The 21,224-nt window shown below is 37.9% G+C and overlaps 1 protein-coding gene across 9 annotated transcripts in view; it reads left to right on the top strand.

Moving 5' to 3' along the window:
* The window catches only part of LOC129764776 (long-chain-fatty-acid--CoA ligase 6), a 77,824-nt gene that overhangs the window by 36,925 nt on the left and 19,675 nt on the right, over positions 1-21,224 (top strand). For 8 of the 9 annotated variants that reach the window (XM_055764248.1, XM_055764252.1, XM_055764251.1 and 5 more), the window contains one exon: positions 411-565. In XM_055764248.1, the coding sequence (XP_055620223.1) occupies positions 411-565 (155 nt within the window). Of the gene's footprint in view, positions 1-410; positions 566-4,692; positions 5,611-21,224 lie in introns of those variants that run through there. The other variant, XM_055764254.1, reaches the window with a different exon arrangement.

Here is a 21,224-nt window from a genome sequence, read left to right as displayed (position 1 = left end):
TTTTGAGTATATTTTTGAGATGTTTTTCTTCCGAAAAATGTGCAAAAAAACGATTTTTTGAACCCGTCACACCGGGCTACTACCTTAATCAGTGAATCGATCCCTACACCATTCAGAAAATCTTTTTCTTTTTTTCTTTTTCTAAAGATCGCCCAATCCTAAATCATTGCCAACAAAAATGTTTTCCGAACAACCCGACATATTACTCAGCTTTAAAAACATCATCCCTTGTGAATCACTCTATCCTGCAATTTTCGCTATAACACTAAGCTGAGCTTGTGATCACTCCTTGCCTAACCTCAGGCGTAATCGTGAAAATTATAGCGGAAAAATGCGCAACAATATTTTTCCACTGATAATACAATTCTACGCGATACTAACGACAATTTTATTTTCTCACCCCTCACCAGTTGATGAACTCGACGGATGCCTGCAGTACGTTGGAGGGCCCGGAGGTGCCCTCGCTCTTACTGGAGTAGCCGCAGCGACGGCCTACTACTACGCTACACGACCGGTACCGGAAAAACCACTAGTGCCTCTAGATAACCAGTGTCCAATTGAAGACGTAAGTACAAGTCTTTAAAAATCCACACCTGTTTTGGGAAAAATTAAGCAAAATGTTCACACAGCTAAAGGTGTTGATGTTATTCGTAGACATCACATGACACGGGTGGATTTTTCTCCGTTCCCCACGTTTTACACACGCATGAACCGATGAAGCCGGCTTTTGTACGTGATGAAGTGTCCTCTTTAGCGACATATTTTTCTCGGCTAGTGTAATGAGCCGTTTCACACCGAAGCATCAAGTGGGAAGACGATGTTTTATAATTTCATTAATTGGTTGCCGATATGGACGAACTCCGGCTCCGTTCGGTTAACGAATTGTGCATTAATTTCTTTTATAGGTAGATGTGTTTGTGATATGAATAGTATCAATTTACTTGAGCCCAACCCCAGGGTGTTAAGCTCAACAGATGTTTTAACTGTGCTCATAGGATTAATCGTTTGGTGATACGTCTTGTACGATTTGTTGTGATGCAGAATATCAACAATAGAAAAAAACGCTAATAGCTGGAATTTACGCATGGTGTTTTCTCCAAGCGAAATGTTTCATTAATAAATCACGTTGTTTGACTACGAAAGACAACTAAAAACAAACATCGTTGTTTTCAATCTTCTCCATTCTTCAACAAACAAACAACATAATCTTTTTTTTTTTCATTAAGAATATGTGCATTTTTTCGGTTCGACATATTTATCCAGTCACAGCTGCAACCGATCAAACAGTTTTCAGTTGAAAATAGATACGAATTGTCGCATCTCTTCAATGGACGATTAATTCTTGTTCATTCCAAGTGATGGTTTCCCCATGACCAACATTAAGATATACGCACACCTGCTTCTTCCTCCCACATTATTTGATCGGCTGCTTGGTTTGACCAACGTTAATTAATTTCGCACCTCATTAATCCGACAAATGAGCATCGAACTGATGAATGTTTGTTTTTGATTCAGTGTGGCACTTGGAAAAATAAGCTACTTCTCAACTCACGTTGCCCACTTTGCCAAATTGTTTGCTCAAAATAAGCCATTTAAGATAAACACATACACGTCTCGAATGGTGTTGAAAACAAATGGGCGATTTGGTTTATATTTTCATTTATTGCCCAATCAGGTGCATCGATCGAATGTAAACAATAAGAAAATGCCAATCCTATTCCGTGCGAATTTGGCTTGAATGATATAAAAAAGTTAGTGATAGAAAAGAAAATATCATCGGAAGGTGTTTCCCCCTCGTCGCTAAATCACCTGCTGTGGATACAATGATTTGCATTTATATGCCAGTAAAATAACTTCTGGTAACTTAAGGAGGTATTCTAGGGTAGAGGCACGATTTTCGGATGTTTTTTCAATCTCCGAACAGATTCTGAATCAGTAAAGATGCCGCTATCGCCTAAACTCGAACAAGTGAAAAACATGTTTGACATGTTTTGTTTAAAAGTTTTTTTACGTTTCCCGATTAAAAAATAATAATAGTTAAATTCATGGTTCATGCGATAGAGAAATGCATACATATTGCATTCACATAAATCCGACATAAATCGGTTCAATAGAACTTGAGATATCGTGTACGCCAGTTTGGAGAAAAGCTATTTTCGAGAAAAACGCGTTTGAGGTTAATTGTTATGGCCGTACTAGATTAGAAACTGCATCACTCAAAAAAAATCCTGTCTAGTGTATATTCTTTAATGTCTAAGCTTCAGAAACATGAAGAAAAAACGGTTCGATTTTTTTCAAATTTCTAGACGAGGATACTCCCTTAAGATCATTGTTTGCGAACAGATGATTTGAGCGTTGAATACAAAGTAAAGGGTCTCAGAAAATTTCCATAGTCTATGGTTAAAAAAATCCAATCCGTAGCAATTTCTATCGCTATAAAAACACTCAAAATAATAATTAAATGCCCTTTTCCTTAAGTGTCCAATCTTGGTGTCCAAGAGACGTAATGTTGTTGTATATTTTTCACTATATAAAAAGAGTTCAACAAGATCGCCGGTCGCCTCCTCTCAGTTAGTAAGATATTCGCGGCCAGAGGATCGCGTGGTTTCCCTGTTATTATTATCAATATAATAATTGTTAGTACAAAATACAGTAGAACCCCGATTATCCGCGATTGAATGATACGCGGTGCGGATTTTTCGCGAAACCGAGTTCCATGGTTAATCTATAGGCTGCCACAGGCACTACATTCATTATGAACATCATTACTCATTTTGAAATAATATTTATGAATAGCTATATCAGACAAATAAAATAAAGTAGTGCGCTCGATGAATTTTATGTGTATCGTATGATGTCATTATATGATGTCGTGAGCTATATCAACAATTCTTGGTCGACATGTCCTTATCAACATAAGTGGCTTAAGGAAGAATACACTCACTTGGGAAACACTATCATGAGCAACGCCGTAACAGCGTCAGAGTCAGAATTATTCGAACGGATTGCAATTTTACAGTCTGAAATCCGTGTGACTCAAGTCCAATCAAATTGTGCAAATGTGCTTGCGACGCAATTCAATATAGACAAAATTGAGCTCCGTGTTCCATTTCCGTAATATGCAATGGATATTCGGGTGGAATAAACACGCTTTTAAAACAAAGTTTTTTTTAATGAAAGTTAATTCCACATACCAAAAATGTATTCGATGTGCAAACGCAACACAATCTTTGCAATTGGGGGATAAATCTTGAACGAAAATTGTGTCTGACGATGATTTTATGTTATGTATAAAGTTTTGATTGAAATACAAGGAAACTTATAGACAAAAAAGTTAAGTTAGGGTTAGGACTATGTATTTAAACGAAATCAAGAACTGAAGCCGCTTGACCACTAGAAGCGTCATATGTTCGTGAATTGGGCTGAGCAACAGCTTGGAAATGATCCGGATTTCCAGTATCAACCGATTTATGCTTGAAAACCGTCAAAAATTGAATTCAGCGTCTGGACTTCTGCAAGCGTGCCCGTGGTGGCCATGCAGAAATCGAGTTCCATACATAATGGCATCAAATGTACTTTCACATGAATAAAGAATTTCATTGATATCCAAAACCGTTTTTGTTTTATTCAAAAATTTTTTTTTGTAGCGCTCTTATTGAAAAACCCGGTAGAAACTAATAAAATGAATAACTGCTCGCTGTCTAGAGTGAAACTGAAAAAAAAAAAATTGCGGAAGACTCCGAAATATGTCAATAAAAATAAATCTACAGATTATCTGCGGAATTGAGTGGCAAGGTTTCCGCGAATAACGCCAATAAGGGCGGGAAAATAAGGTGTAAATACGATATTCCAGCGTGAAAACAATGCAGAAATGATTAAACTATACATCTGGAAGTATGTGTACACGTAGTCAGTGGTCAGATAATTTGCTGTCCAAGACCAAAATAAAGGAGCAAGAGCTTACTACTCACTAACATTGTTGTATTTAAAGTAGTGTTTTTCAAATGATTCACAAACAAGAGCATGCCAACTTGCCGAATTATGTGTATAGAAAAAGTGCAATAAAACTAACAAATTACTTTTCAATTATTTTGGACGATGACCTCGTTATTGATATTTTTTTTAGTTTTTTTTTCAATTGCTAGAAAAATGCTGAAGAATGAGGAAAGTAGATTATTATAAATGAAATAATTCTATAACTCATTTCTTCGCCAATCGTGAATTTTAGCAATCGTTTGTATTAATTTTGTACATTTGTATTATATTATACTTTGGATATTTATTATCGTGATAGATAATCCCGCGCCCTAGATTACACCTTCAACCCTTTCCGCTTTCCTTAGGGTTCCTTTTCAAATTAAAATCATAATCTTTGTTTGAATTTTTACCAAACGGATTCACACATTTCGCTCTCCTTCGTGTTTTCAACCCGATCTTACGACGACGAGGGAAACATTGGCATGTGATACCTGTCCCTCTCGTCGTGGCACGCTTGTAACTGACCCGCTGTTCAACACCAAACGCCACCAGCAGCAGACACAATCGTCCGTGAAGACGTGGCGATCATTCTGGTGATCCCATCATCACATACACCGAGCGTCTATCACTCCGCTCGTGATTGTCACTGTCACGTATCACGAGGAAGGAACGCCGCCATTCGGCTCTCCCTGGTGGGATCAGTGAATCGGGTAACGTCTTTCGATGCGGACGCATGGTCTTCGTTTTGCTTCTTTTCGATGGTGGATCCTATCGGCTGCGTTCAGTAATTTCGGTATTATCACGGAATTGGGTTATGAGAACGGCATATATTCGAGGCAAAAATTCTGATCACACGATCCTCTCGCCGAGTTGAGTCGTGCGCGTGCAATAAAAGTATCGAGAAAGGGCAAAAAAAAAACAGTGGCGAATCGAGCCAATAGACACCCCATGGTCTGTTGTTGTGTGTTTTGGCGGCTAAGAGAACCAAGATTTGCTCATGGCTTTTGGCTGGTTGACTGCGATGAAAATAAAATAATAAATTTTCTAAAAAGCACCTATAATTAGAATACGACTAACTTTGCGAAAAACGAATCAATTACTGTGCCAGTCACTTTTGAAGAGTCACTCGAGAAGCTTCGACGAATTCAGTGCGCGCGCGGGAGTTTTCTTGCGTTGTTAGGATTTTTTTTGTTTCCCGTTGCGAAATATATTCTCCGCAGATATATTTACGATCCTGGATGTTGCCAATTGCAGTTTCGAAGGAAAGTGAAGTGTAGAAGATGAATACACGAAAGCATATATGTGAAAAATGTGTCTGAAATCAGTTTTTTGTTATCGTTGTCCTCTTGCGAAACAAAGTGAACACTCGATATGTTATTAATTTCGGCCCCTCAAATGTGGTCAAACAAAGCGTGAATGTATTATGTGAGATAGTAAACTGTGCGCAGATAGCAATTGAGTGAATTAACGTGAGCGTATAACTTGTGACGTCTCTGATTTACTCATCACATTGCGTAATTGTGAAATTAATTTGAGCGGATAAAGTAATCAGCCAGCAGAATGTCTTGCTGTGGTTCGGCGGAACCCGTACGACCACCCATCAATCCGAGTTTCCAGAGTGATATTCTAAAGGTAATTGTTGAGGAATCCTTGACAAAATCTTGACTGATATACGAGTGTAATTCAGACGAACAGATCGTAATCGAGACACTACCGACATTCCCCATCGTGGGCTGCCAGATTTGTTGGGGTACAAATTTCATGTGCTTGAAATATTTTCGATGCGAAATCGCCTTGTGTCGAGTGGAGCAATTTGTACCAGGTTCTGTTGAGATGGTTCGGGGCAATTAAAACTGTACGCGTCAAGTGGGGCTTATTTGGCGTCGGAAGAATGTGAGGGATTTCGCATCCGACAAGGTCAAATTGAAAAAAACACGGAAACGGTTACTAATCCCTTGCCTAAGCTTGGTTCAATAACACATTTTGATTTGAGATTATTCACAGACATTTTGTATTGAAACAAACAAATGATTCCATCTGAATTGAGCAATCTGACTAGTTTAGACAGCGCAACATCTACTATTTTTTAAATTCTAATTTCTTTAATTTCTAAAACCAGACAAACCATGATCATAATTTCTCTTTGAAGAAAATACTTGAAAAACGTAAAAAAAATTACAAATTGAACGCCTTATGGCATTGTTAGCAACTACAGACTTGGGGCTTGTCAACAAACCCAAACTCGTCTTGATTACATGTGATTTTCATGAAGAAAAATCGATTTGCATTTACTAGTTGCGTGAGAACGCCCAAAATCCGACAAACCAACACCATTTTCCATCTTCTGAACTTTGTTGCTAAAGGATCAATTCTTTAGACAATTCATTCATAATTTTTCTTATTTTTTTGAAAATTCAGCAGGACCCATTTTTTGAGCTATATCGATTTAATAAAATACATAAAAAGATTCGTACTTATCAGACTAATCCAGACTAAATTCAACATGCACGGATGCTTAATGAACTTGTGATAATACAACATCCACAATGTTTGAATCAGTTTTGAGAGACTGCTAGGCTGATCTAAGAAGATATTCGAGAGTTGCGTTAGACTTAGATCAGTGGCCATAATTAGTTCTGTTTGTTTCGCGCCAGTCGTACCAAATAAGTTAGCGTCGTATTTTTCATGTTTTTGTTTCACTCTTCTACCTATCGCGAGCAGTACCGGGTCATAGAGTTTATTTTATTGTTTAGTTTTTTTTAGTTCTACTATCCACTATCCACTATGAGCTGCTCAACTATGGCCAGACCCTCAACTCAGTTCTCTACTGTGAGCAGCTCTTGAGCACATCTTGGGATGTCTTATTGCACCCACCGTATAGTCCGGACCTGGCTCCAAGTGATTATCATCTCTTCCGGTCCATGCAAAAAGCTCTTGGTGATACTAATTTGGCCTTAAAAGAGGCTTGCGAAAACTGGCTGTCTGAGTTTCATGCAAATAAGGAGGGGGGTATTATAAGCGGGGGATAATGAAGTTGCCTTCTAAATGGCAACAAGTTTGCGAACGAAACGGCGCATATTTGATTCAAATTGGATGTTTAAGTATGTTAAATAAAGCGTCAAATTTCGATCAGAAATACGACATTTCTTTTTCCCCAACCCTATACAATAATCGTCAAATTATTCTACAATAAAAAAAAACATTACAGGGCGACAAAACTGGTAGGATGGTTATTTCAAAATGTTCGTAGGATTATAAAATAATATCCGCAGTTATGAACAAGCGACTTGAATTAAACTACAGCGTAGTTCTGCGTCAACAATGCGGTCGTGTCTTGAACACAACCTCCTATAATTCTTTTTACTGAGGAATATATGTAATCTGCCTTAACTATCACAACGAGTCATTTAACCCGTGCAATATACAAAACCGTTGCATTACACATTTTTGCTATTGCTTCACATATTTTGCTGTATTGTGTTGTATTTGTGAATGAATAGTATTAATTGTTTTGCCGACGATTAATAGACTAGCGAGCTTTACTGTAACCCAAGCCATAGTGCTATTTCACGTGCCAAACGAAATATTATGATGGGTTAAGTAAGAACTGCATTTACTTTGCTTATTTAGAATAGTATAATGGAGAACATAGAAAATGTACAGAAGAAGAAGCCTATTGGGAATAACGTGCGATCTTAATCCTGCAAAAATCAATTGTTTTATTGCTTTCCTATATGCACGTGGCCCATATAAGGCAAACAATTTGAACATCTCATATTTATGGAACGAGAAATAGGGTCCGCTTTTTTAGAAAAGTTGAGCGGACATGACTTTTGTGAAATTATGCGATTTACCAGATTGTTCAGAGGATGCAAAATCACTAAAAATAAGAACCACTATTGTTGAAACTATCCGCTGAAATGAAGAAGAACTACCAAAATTCCCCAAACAGTAGAAGGATTGTAGGCCATGGTTCTCAACAAAAACTATATAAATCGAGTCATTGTTCACTTACCTTTTACGAAAGTAGGCCAAACAAAATAGAGTTCAAACCATAAATCTATATGCATTAAAAAACGGTAAGCATATACCTGAAACGATCAGGTTTTACAATCATACTAAATACGGTGTGGACATGACGAATCAAATGGCAAGAAAATACTCGATGAAATCGAAATTTCAAAGATGGCGTGCGCAGATTTTCTTCATTATCAAGGTCAAGAGGCTGGAATCAACTCATGGACTTTATGCAGGAAATCCACAGGCAAATACCTGCAGCAGTTTTTACTGCAGTTTTTATTTCAATTAGCCAAGGATTGCCAACATGAACATTAAGAAGAAAACAGAAATTATACAGAAAACTTCAACAAATTCAAGTTTCAATTCACGCGTGGCAAAACTTCATATGTTTGTTTCAAATGAAACAAATATGTGTGTGGAAAAAGTCCCTCCGTGAACCCAATAATTTGTAAAACATGCGGTGATTGAAGTTAGCATATGCTTCTTTATTTTCTAAATTAGGGATTCAATTTGAAAACATTGTTATTGTTTCTGGTATTTTTTTAATTTAAGTAATAAACAATTTCGAATTGTTATTTGAAAAAAAAAAAGAAATGTTTTTTCTATGTACAAACTATGCTAAATAATATATTTGTCGCTGTACATAGCCGCATACCCGCTATGGTAGGAATAGGCATACATGATGCATCGATAGGTTTAGTGTTAAAGCCTCTTCTATAGAAAGAGGTTTTATTGCCTGGCCTGGCTTTTTAATTTTTTATTTCAGTTATGTACGATAATTAGCTACGATTGTTTTCGAAATGGTATTAGTAGAGAATAATTGTGCTTTCACTTCAACTCGTCTCGATGTTGACAACACCCTTTCAGAATACATTCAAAGTTTGTAGATGTGAAGATAATAGAAAACTAAGTATATTTGCATATTTAATTTCTCCAAGATTAGTTTAGACTGTTCTCTGGAAAGAGTGGACATTTTTTTAACGATATAGCTCAAAAACGGCAACCACAGAAGTGTGTTCTATAATTGAATTATAGGAAATTGTCTGAATATTTACAAAAATATAAAAATGAAAATTATACATTCTGTCGAATATATACCGATAGTTTGCGTTTTCAAAGAAAATGCTTTATTTATCATTTAAATTTATATTATCGCCTTCAAAATAGGTCCCTTTCTGAAGCAATACACTTTTTCCAAAACAATCCAGTTATCGAAACTCTTTTTATAGCTGTATTCAGGAATTGTCTTAAGTTCACGCTGCAAATTCGTTTTTATGTCTTCAATGCTGTCAGAACGGGTCCCACGAAGCAGTAACTTGAGTTTCGGAAATAGGAAAAAGTCACATTAGGCCATATCTGGAGAGCATGGTGCTTGTTCGATCACATTCGTGCCATTTTTGATCAAAAACTCGTTCACAATTATCGATCGATGAGCTGGTGCAATATCGTGTTGCAAAAACGTTATCCTTCCATAAATCTGGCCGTTTGCGACGAATTCTCTCTCAAATACCTCAAAACGAATAGATAACATCGTATCAAAAATCGCCGAGCTGAAAAAAATATTAATTTGTTCTTAATGACGCTGTAAACAAACTAAATGACAGATCCCGCTCAAAATTGATGCTAAGATCACTGACAAAAATACTTTTAAAAAAATTTGAAAATGTTCAGCGGGAAGATTTAAAATTACAAATTCTCTGTATATATTTGACAGAATGTATTTCAAGCATCGCACCGAAATAATGCATTTTTAAAACTCAAATTTGATAAAAAAGATGATGGAAAAAATGTGAATGGATCTAATGGTCGTGAAATTTAAGTCAATATACTTGACTACAAATCATCCATGCATCATAAAAAAAAATTTTAACAACTTCTTACCTTTTCCACATTTTTTAATTAACGATATAACTCAAAAATGGTATCTCCTATAGAAATATGTTCTATAAGTGACTTCTGGACAAGTTTAATATATGAAGAAAACATAATTGAAGTTTTGTACGTAAAAAAATAAACGCATTTAAAAAATTAAAATAAGGTTTTTCGAAAACGGACATTTCGTAAATGAAAGGCAATACACTTGGTAAAACAAACATAAACTGGGAATTTGTGATTTTAAATCTGAACATTTTCATTTTTCCTAGTTTGGTACCAAGTGGTCTTAGGCCGAGGACATAGTAAACGCGGTGCGGTGCGATGTGGAGCGATTAATCGGAGCTCATCGTGTGCTATGACATATTGATCGCTTAAGATCGCACGTTTTTTGATGTTTCATTCAACTCCATTCTACATGTAAACATCCCAGCACAAGGATGCCAGATATGATAACATATCTTAATTTCGTAAACAGTTCAATTGTGAGATATTTAATTTAGTAATAAATTTTATGTATGCGATATTTTTCTCAAAAAAGCTTCAACCGAACATCTAAATTGAAAGTACAGTAAATGAAACATTTTTCTCAGTGGCATTCGGTTACTTTTTTTCAAGTGTCTTATGTTATTTTTTTATTCACTCAATCAACGGCAATTTTCGTTTTCATTTGCATGTATTTTCCTGAATGCTTTGCGATAAGTCACGGTCAACGATATTGAGAATTGTTTTTTTCTGTGAACATGGTAAATGGAAATCCCCTAACGTAATATTGTGTTTTTTTAGAACTCATTGCAATAAATATAAACAACATCAAAAGTGCTTTTCATTATATGCATTATGTAAATTAGACTAAGGGTTATGATTTATCGAATAAAACGAAGATATTAATTTAACAACTCAATTTTTATTTCCGTTCGATGAGTTCGATTGTGAAGATATTTATGAAAATCGTCTGGCAACCATCACTTGCGTTCACTCGCGGCTAAACACTCCACAAACAGCTTCGCCGCATTGAAATCCGCATCGCATCGCGTTCACTATGTCAGGTCCGGGCGATTTGCATTTGATCTCCACATTCGTGAACAAAATATGCTGTAATTCCTTTTTTAATTTTTGAGTGTGTAGGTGTGGAGGACAACAATACCAAAAGGTGCCAAAGACCAGATTTTTTCTAGTGTTATAAAACACTTGTTCTGTAATGTTCTGTAATTTTGCGAATATTGCAGTAAGTTCTAATGTTAACAGACATTGTTTTAGCCTAGTATAGTGTTTTAACCTAGTATCCCCAAAATCCCCTGTTTATTATTGACATATTTAGCCGTTGTTTTAGCAGATCGATCAAAGTTTGAAGTAAAATAGAAGAGCATTTCATCGCAAATTGTACTAGAAAAACAAAATGATATGCGTGCTCTCAGAATGAACGATTAATAACTTTCATTTCCATTTCACAGAAAAACACAATGTTTAAAGCAAACTTGAAAATAATATCGCTGTTTACCACATTATCGGCTCAAAATAAAACAAAAGAACATCCTACGTAAATAATTTTAGAATTTTATTTTTCTATTTGTTTTTTCCTTGGAAGACCTTGCGAACGTAAAGCAAGAACTAAACTTTTTTAATGCATTTTCGAGTGTAATATTTCAAATACAATTACAAAAAAAATCAATCGTTAAAATTCAGACATCTAAAGAGTGTGTCACATCAAATTGCATCACGGAAAAAACGCTGTAGAAATTTAATTTTTAGGAATTATATCTTCAGCTTTCGCTTATAATCAGATAAGAGTGTATAGATGACGTTGGCCATGCTTCACTGTCAATTTTTCGTAAATTTGGAAAAATGTCGTCGAACGAAAAAGAGCGTCGTGAATTAATCCTGTGCACTCATTTCGAGAATCCGGAGTTGTCACATCGGGACATCGGTAAGATGCTGGGAATCGTCCAATCCACGGTCAGCAGAGTACTAAAACGATACTTCGAGAACCTAACCATCGACCGGAAGGTGAAGAACGGCAAAAATGGATGCTCCGTCAGTAAAAAAGATCACAAGCGCGTAGTTAAGCAGTTGAGACGTGATCCGAGAAGTTCAGTCCGGGATGTCGCCAATAAGTTGAATTTGTCAAGTTCATTCGTCCAGCGGACCAAGCAGCGGGAGGGCCTGCGTACATACAAGGTTCAGAAGGCTCCTAACCGCGACGAAAGTCAAAACATGGTGGGGAAGACGCGAGCCCGGAAGCTGTACACCGAAATGCTGACGAAGCCGCATTGCCTGGTAATGGACGACGAAACCTACGTCAAAGCGGACTTTCGTCAGCTGCCGGGCCTGTTGTTCTTCTCCGCAGAGGACAAATTCAGCGTTCCGGAGGAGATTCGCAAGCAGAAACTATCCAAGTTTGCCAAAAAGTACATGATGTGGCAAGCGATCTGCTCTTGCGGAAAGCGGAGCGCCCCCTTCGTGATGACCGGCACGGTAAACGGGCAGGTTTACCTTAAGGTCTACAGAAGCGCTTTCTACCACTATTGAAGCAGCACGAGGGCCCGACCATCTTCTGGCCGGATCTCGCTTCGTGCCACTATTCAAAGGACGTGTTGGAGTGGTACGAAGCCAACGGGGTCACCTTCGTGCCAAAGGAAATGAACCCGCCCAACGCGCCGGAGCTTCGCCCAATAGAGAAATATTGGGCGATTATGAAGCAGGCCCTCCGGAAGAACCCAAAAGTTGTCAAATCGGAGGCGGACTTCAAGAGAAAATGAATTTCTGTTCAAAAAAAACTACAACCTGACGTTGTACAGAACCTTATGGACGGGGTAAAGAGGAAGGTGCGAGCATACGGGCTTGGGCTCGAAGTATGAATAAAAAGAAAATGCCAAAAGTTGTTTAATAGTTTTTATTTTACTGTCTAAAATTTTCAAAAGGATCGGTCTACTGGGTGAATTTCTACAGCGTTTTTTCCGTGATGCAATTTGATGTGACACACCCTTTATTACAAATGCAAAATGAAATACTTCCATCTGATTGACGCAAACATCTTTGCTCCCTATCAAGAAATGCTCAAGCCAATAGCCTTCAAATTTTCAAAAATACGTCGCAAACGGCCAGATTAGTGGGAGGATAACACTTGGATTTTGTACCGGATAATGCATGCATTAGAGTACCAATGAATGTATAAGAAAAAATCGACCTTTAAATTTCGAAAAGTTACAAAATGCTCACCACCTCAATCAGGCTTAAGGGAGAGTGGCGCAAAGTGATTGCGAGTTTGAGTTTTTTGAAAATCGAAAAAAGTGGATTACATGCAAATAAAGTTAACGATTTTTTTTAAATGTCTCAAAAATTGTCCAAATGTCTCAAAATTGAATGAAACGTCGAGATCTACTGTCATCTCGAAAAAAAAAGTTTTTGTCAAAAATAGACACTGAGGTTGAAACCCACACTGGCTGATTTGTGAGGCTGTTCCACACAACCATACAACCACTGGTGCCGTCATATCAATGCACGAGAATATTGTAGCACATTATATAATGAAATTGGATCTTATAGGTATACACGAAAGAGACCTTTTTTTTGCTGAGATTAAAACGAAGAGCATAAACGACTGTATTTTGACGTGACACCTTTGATGTGAGCGAAAAGTGTCTGATATTTTTCAACTCTACGATATACGTATTGTACACAAACTCGCCTCTCACTAGAGTAAATGCTGTCCCAGTGTGATTTTCCCAGATAGATCTTTTAATCATTCTTTTAAGTTAATTTAAAGTAATGTATGAGGATGCCAAAAAAACAGTAAATGCCAAATGTCAAAAAAGTATTTATTTTGTGTGTAGCAACCAATTCAGTTCTGATATTGGTTGGCGTGATATTTTTTAAAAGAATATATACGAGGGCGGTCCGATGAGTACTTAGCCTCATCGCCCGATGGTGTCAGCATCGCAAGAGAGATTACTTATCGTGTAGTACATTCTCGTAAACGGCTACTGTCAAAATTTCAGCCGAATCGGACTCGTAGTTTTGTTTTGACCGTTTGTGGAAATTGGTCGAATTGCACTACGAACTGCTGCCCCATCCACCGTATTCTCCGTATTTTTTAGATGGATTAAATAAAGTTGGAGCATCGCTGGGTCAAGTGTATCGAGCTGATAGTAGATTATGTTGAAAAATAAATCGTCACTTTTCCATTTTTTTTTTGTTTTTTTTGTAGACTAAGTACTTATCGAACTGCCCTCGTATATTACTCTCTATTTTCCGCTGCGAGTGGTTTGAGATAACAGTAGTTGTGTCAAAAGTACTCGCTCTATTCTGTAAGTCACCTTATTTTTTACTTCCAATTTTATTGCCGAGTCGATAATAACTAGTAGCGGGCAATTTTTTTTTTCCAATTCCATTTATTTGTAAGGCTCAATCGCATGAGCTTTGCGGAGCCACTAATTCATGATTTGTTTATACAGAATTTCAACTTAAATCTATGTTTAGTAGGTTTCGACCGATTACTCGCGGTTTACTCGAGGTTAGAGGGGCAACAATTTTTGTGGGACGGGTCAGGTTAGGGATGTGGATATGAGGTATCGTTGTCTCAACCGAGAGCTGCCGCACGCACTGTAGCATTGTCCATAATGACCAGGGATAGCATCTGGTGTTCGACTATCTGTCGAGGGTGGGCGACGATGGGATGGGGGGACAAGACAAACAAACTAATAACGAAAAAGAAAAACACAAAAGCATTAAATACTTATACTAGACCGTTTCATAAACATATAGATCAACTGCATATAGCAGATGTCGCGAGTTCCCAACACGTCTCTAACAGGAACATAGGGTTGTCTTCCTTGGACCTCAAGGGCATTCAAAAGGTACTCTCTGGCTGCGTAATTATCCGTACATTGCCAAACTGCGTGATCGATGTCATCGTAACCGTTTCCACACCGACAGACTGTGGAGATGCACATCTAGCGAGTAGTGGTTGGACATAAGTCTACTCATTACACGAATGAAGTCACGACTTACGTCCAAACCTTTGAACCACGCTCTCGAAGAAACATTTGGAATAATTTAATATAACCACCGCCCAAGACTTCCAGTGTCCCAATCGGTTTGCCAACTCAAGAGGGAACTCTGACGCAGTAATTGCAAAAATTCATCGTATGATATCTGTCTATCAAACAATTCGCCTTCCTGGGCACCCACCTTTGCGAGAGTGCCCGCTTTCTCATTGCCAGGAATTGAGCAATGAGAGGGACCCATACATAGGTTAACTTATAAGATCTTTCGATCAGCGCACTCATCTGCTGCCTCACTTTTGTGAGGAAATAAGATGGGTGCCTACTAGTTTTCATCGACTGGAGAGCCTCAAGCGAACTGAGACTATCCGAGAAAATGAAGTAATGGTCTGCAGGCTTGTTGGAGATCATCCCCAATGCGAAGTCGATTGATGCCAGCTCAGCAACATAAACGTAACAAGGTTCCTGCAGTTTACGGAAGGCGCTCGAATTTTCATTGAAAACACCGAAGCCAGTGGATCCATTGAGGCGAGACCCATCAGTGAAGTATCTTTTCATGCAATTGACTTTTTGGTACTTTCGGTTAAAAATACGGGGAATGAAAGTTGGTCGAAGCTGATCTGAAATCCCAAGTATAGCTTGTTTCATCGACAGATCGTATTCAATTGAGGAACTGCTGATGTTGAAGTGAGCACGGTCTGGAGTAAACCATGGAAGACAAATATCTGACGAGATATAGTGGTAACAAAATTCTCATAAACCGAGATTATATATTTAGATGAAGATTTTTTTCAAAGTTTTCAATTACGAGTGTGTTCGTGACTCCGCATTTCACCAGTATTCTGAGAGAGAGTTCCCAGAATCGATTCTGTAGAGGAGTTACTCCTGCCAGAACCTCGAGACTCATGTTATGCGTTGAGTGCATACAGCCAAGGGCTATACGCAGACAATGATATTGAATTCGTTCCAATTTTAAAAGGTGACTTTTAGCTGCTTACAGAAAGCAGAAAGAGCCATACTCCAGAAAAGATAGAATAGTTGTTTTATAAAGCGTTATGAGGTCTCCCGGATGAGCTCCCCACCACGTACCGCAAATCGAACGGAGAAAGTTGACCCTTTTTTGACATTTTTGCTTCAAATACGTAATGTGGGTATTCCAAGTGCATTTTGAATCAAACCAGACACCAAGGTACTTGAAGGTCAATGATTGGGTAATGCTTCTTCCCAAAAGCTTGAGTTGCAATTGGACTGGGAACCGCTTTCGAGTAAACGCTACCAGTTCTGTTTTCTGCGGCGAGAATTCGATCCCTAAGTTCCTTGCCCAAGAAGGAAAGTTATCTAGGGAATTTTGCAATGGTCTTTGCAAGTTTTCGGCATGGGGACCTCTGACGGAAACCACACCATCATCTGCAAGTTGTCTTAGCGTGCATTGTTCTGCCAAACAACTGTCAATATCTTTCACATAAAAATTATAAAGAAGGGGGCTGAGACATGAGCCTTGGGATAGACCCATATAACTATTTCTGGAAGTTGTCAGTTGTCCAAGGGTAAAGTTCATTCGCTTTCTTGACAACAAATTGTACAAGAAGTTATTAAAAATTCCAGGAAGTCCACATCTGTCCAGATTGTCTGACAGAATTTCTATGGAAACCGAATCAAAAGCTCCCTTAATATCCAAGAATACTGAAGCCAGTTGCTCCTTGTGCGCAAAGGCCAGTTGAATATCTGTAGAAAGCAACGCTAGACAATCGTTTGTTCCTTTGCTCTTACGAAACCCAAATTGTGTACTTGATAGCAAATTATTTGTCTCGATCCATTGATCGAGTCTTCGAAGGATCATTTTTTCCAACAATTTTCTAATGCACCAGAGCATAGCAATCGGACGGTATGACGGTATGGTCAGACGCTGGTTTGCCAGGCTTTTGAATTGCTATTACTTTGATATGTCTCCATTCGGGTGGCACAATATTGTTTTCTAGTAGCGTATTGAATAAGTCTAGCATGCGTCTTTTCGCGATATCGGGATGATTTTTTAGAAGAACGAATTTAATCATATCGCTTCCAAGTGAAGAGATGTTCGATGAAAGAAGAGCCATAGAAAATTCCAGCATTGAGAATGGTCTGTCCAGAGGTCCACCGCTTGGAGACGTTTCTCGAAGAATATGTTGGGCTGGAACTGAGTCTGGACAGACCTTTTTAGCGAAATCGAATATACATCGGTTGGAGTATACTTCACTCTCGTTGGTAGATGAGCGGTTACGCATGTTGCGAGCTACCCTCTACAAGGTACGTATTGAGGTTTCACGAGAAAGACCTTTTTTTTTGCTTTAATTAATTGTTTCAGCTGTATTTCAAGCTTCGAATATTCCTCGAAGTGTGTGGATGTTCCATGTCTACGAAAAGCTTTGAAAGCATCAGATTTTTTCAAATATAATTTTGTGCATTCGTCGTCCCAGTCAGGAGTGGCTGGTTTTCTTTTAAACGGAGCACTTGGAACATTTTTGTTGTGCTTCCAATGAGCTTTTATACATCAAATCTACGAAGAATCGATATTCTTCCAATGGTGGAAGTATATCTATTGATTCGACACCAATTGTTACCGCCGTTGCAAATTTTTGCCAGTCGATGTTCCTTGTTAGACCAAATGGAACTCGAGAAGGTTCAGTGGATTGCGGGCTACACTTGATTGATATATTGATTGGCAAGTGATTGCTACCATGGGGGTCATTGATGACCTTCCACTGACAATCTAATGATAGCGAGCTTGAGCAAAAAGATAGGTCGAGTCGACTTTCTCGAGCTGGAGGTTTTGGAATTCGTGTCGCTTCACCAGTGTTCAAGATAGTCAAATTGAAATCGTCACATAAATCGTAAAAAATAGCTTAGCGGGCAAATCTCATCTAATCACAATTTCCAGCCACGCCATTCATCTTCGGAAATACCGCGAGAGTTAATCGGTGTTTACTTGAGATAATTTTTTCCTCATATTCGTCTTCCAGAATAGAGTAACACAAGTGATTCGAGCCATCTCACGTCATTCACCGCGCAGAATAAAGGAGATTGTATCATGTGACGATTACTGAATTTTATCTCGGTTACGTTCATCACTCTTCCGTTTTATTGTAATAAGTTAAATTATGAACTAAACATATCCTTATTCTGTATCCTTCAAGACTCGCAAAAAAATTATAAACTATAATAACCAAAAAAAAAGTGAATATGACAAACTCTTTTCATTATATAGTTTCATACATTGATAAATGAAAATCAAATTTGTTGCAAAATAATTGCAACACGATGGTTGTTTGATCAGGTTGGATACGGGTAACAACTATTGGGTTTCAGTTTTGCGACAGCAGTCTATCATTTGTAGTAGGATCGCTGTCTCCACTTAGTTGACGGCGTCAGCAAAACGGCGTGGTTATATATAGAAAACTCTGAGCTATAATTGACTTCTCGCCATTGTTTAGAAACAATCTTATGCTGAAATAGAGAACCGGTAGAGCGTGATACCAACGATTTGTTACAACGCTAGATATGAGTGTGATATTTTTCTTCAATCAAATTCGGTAAAGATACGTAGTATTACAGTTCTTTTTAATTAATAATGCTAATAAAGTGTTGTTTATGTATTTTATTTATCGTTTTCAAGATATTTAGTTAATTCCTGCAACGATTCTGTTGTATAATTGCAGCTAGCGTGCTTTATAGCGAAGTGTCGCCAATATGATTATCCTGCTGTCTGACTGTATGTCTCGAGAGCGACAATCTTCAAAAGCTATTTCTTTGATCTTCATGTTTGAGATCAAGTTTTACGACTTCGCCAAATTAAGTCGACCTCCAGTGTGAATTTAAGAAACTGCATAGGAAATCATCATTTCGACGGGATTACTCAGATTAATGTCCGTCGGAAAATTTTTTTTTCATCCCTCATTTGAGAACACGAATGGGAGAGAAAAAAAGATGACGTCAGTTCAAGTTTTCCGCCTTATCCCACGCCCAACATTTCCATCCATCATCTAACTGCCAATGCCGGCCAGGTCGAGGATGGGAGCTGTTTGTTTTCTGGTTTGCTCAGTTGTATTTTTTTTTCGGACGAAACCGTTTCTTGTGTGAAATGCAGTTCACGTTCAATGCCAAAGCGGCGCTTGGAGGCGACATTCCGGTGTGTATGTTTTGGGTTGGTGAAAGATTAATACCGCTGTCAACACCTCTGGCGATTGATTTCTGCTGCCATGGGTGGCGGATTGATGACTATGGGTGGGTAATGATTATTCAATTGATGGGATTAGAGAAGTGTAGACAATGAATCTTCCGTTAGTGTGATTGATAGTCCCGATTGTAGACGATACAAACCAACGAAGACCCTGGGGTCAATACTGCGCAAGATTGATGTACAACTTGGCACCGAATCCTGTGATACACATCATTAACGTCGAAAATATCTGAAAAGAGTGTGGCGTGTGCACACAATTAGGAAATGCGATTCTGCCAACAATAAATTCCTTGCAGCAGTCAAGCCAAATGCTTGTAGACTATGATACAATACACGAATGACGAAATGTTGGACGAGGTTTGTGACCAAACAAAACAACAAGGTAAATAAAACAACAAGTACTGGTAAAATTTTGAAACCGCAGATGCTGACTCTGTTTGGGTATTATTATGAGTCAGAATGGGGTCAAAAAGATGTTTCAAATATTTTTCACCCGTGCGACATACGCGATGCCATACTAAATTTAAGGATAGAATTGTTGACGTCTAGAAAAAGGCATTTTCACGTGCGTACTTTGAGTTATTCATACCGGTGGAAAAATAAACATATTGACAACAACAACTGAACGAGCGTCCACATTAATACATTAATACTTTGTTGATTGGCATCAAACGAGAATATGCATTTCAATAATTGGCGAGTGATTTTTCAGTAACCTCTAAAAACTGAGTGATGTTATCCTTAGATTCACCAGAATTGTCATCGTGAAAAATCATATCACTATGTATTTTATTCAACATCGGATTTTATTTTTTAACAATATTCGATTCTCGACACAAACTTTCTACTCTTTCAGCAACTTAAACGATTCCCAAGTTTCCAATCAGAGAATCTGATGCTTCACTGGTCGCTTTCCCAAGGTCACAAACAGCTGGTGGCAGCCACACTTGGACGACCCCTCGAAGCCAGTTGCCAAATCCACCGCTGCTCTCATTCTGAGAGCAGAACCACGGAAGTGTGTAAGGAATGGAGTTTTGAGGAGCTCCCATGGCTAGATTTAAAATGGCAACAAAAATGAAGCCTGCTATCGGAGATAACTTCATCACTGCACCAGAACTTATGACGCTTTGCACTTTAAGAATGAAACTGTTAACGAACTGGGTGAAATACTTCCTTTGGGCTGAGATGGGGTTGTGCAACTGAATCAACGATTGCGTACGCTCGGTTGAGGGTGGACGGGAAGCCAAATTGGCACGTCGCGATGGGAATTTCCCCCCTCCAGTAGTAGACAATTAACTTAATGTTTACGTGATCTTGCACTGTTAGTAGTTCATTGATTGTAGTTAATGATTCATTCAAAGCGGCTTCTAACGATGCAAAAGCTCCAGTGAGAGAACGAACGTTTAATTCTCGTCGGTGTGATTAGGGTTGCCAATAATAATTTTCAAAAAACTGAAAAATCGCTATTCAAAAAACTGGAAGAAAACTGGATCCTGTAAAACCGTTTTATTTTAAAAAGATTGCATTTTAACGATTTTTAACCCATTCCAATGATTGAGAAATATCATCTTCTTTGAAGCTTCGTGTCGTATTCATATGCAGTTCATAAAACGACGAAATAAAAAATTAATTAATCATATAAGTCGAGGATATCAAAATGATGTTTTCCACTACTCGAACATTACTGTAAAACAATATTTGAGGATCTTTCTTTCTAGAAAATACGGTTTCATTTGGGTAAAACTTGAAAAATCTCGTATTTTTCGCTTCATGTCCATCATGTTCTTCATGACATTTCATGTCCAGATTAATTGAGGTGCATAGGGACACGGAATTTAACACAAATCCTGTTCTTTTTCTGCACTAATGTATGCAGTGAACTATGTATAAAAATTCTAGAATATTTTTTCTTTGGGTTCCATAATATTATTTCAATTCTAAAAAGAGCACATTCAATACCAAAGCAACACTGCTCCAGTGTTACTGTGGTATTTAAATTATAAAATTCCAATTTTGATATTATTCATTAATATTTTACTTTTATATCAGACTTGTCCAAACTAAATTTGGGTATCAAGATCAAAATGAGATATCCTTAAGTATTTCCTCCTGCTCGAGAATATACTTTTGGAAAA

The sequence above is a fragment of the Toxorhynchites rutilus genome, chromosome 2 (assembly GCF_029784135.1).
Source record: "Toxorhynchites rutilus septentrionalis strain SRP chromosome 2, ASM2978413v1, whole genome shotgun sequence".
NCBI lineage: Eukaryota > Metazoa > Arthropoda > Insecta > Diptera > Culicidae > Toxorhynchites > Toxorhynchites rutilus.
This window is presented reverse-complemented; position numbering and strand designations above follow the sequence as displayed.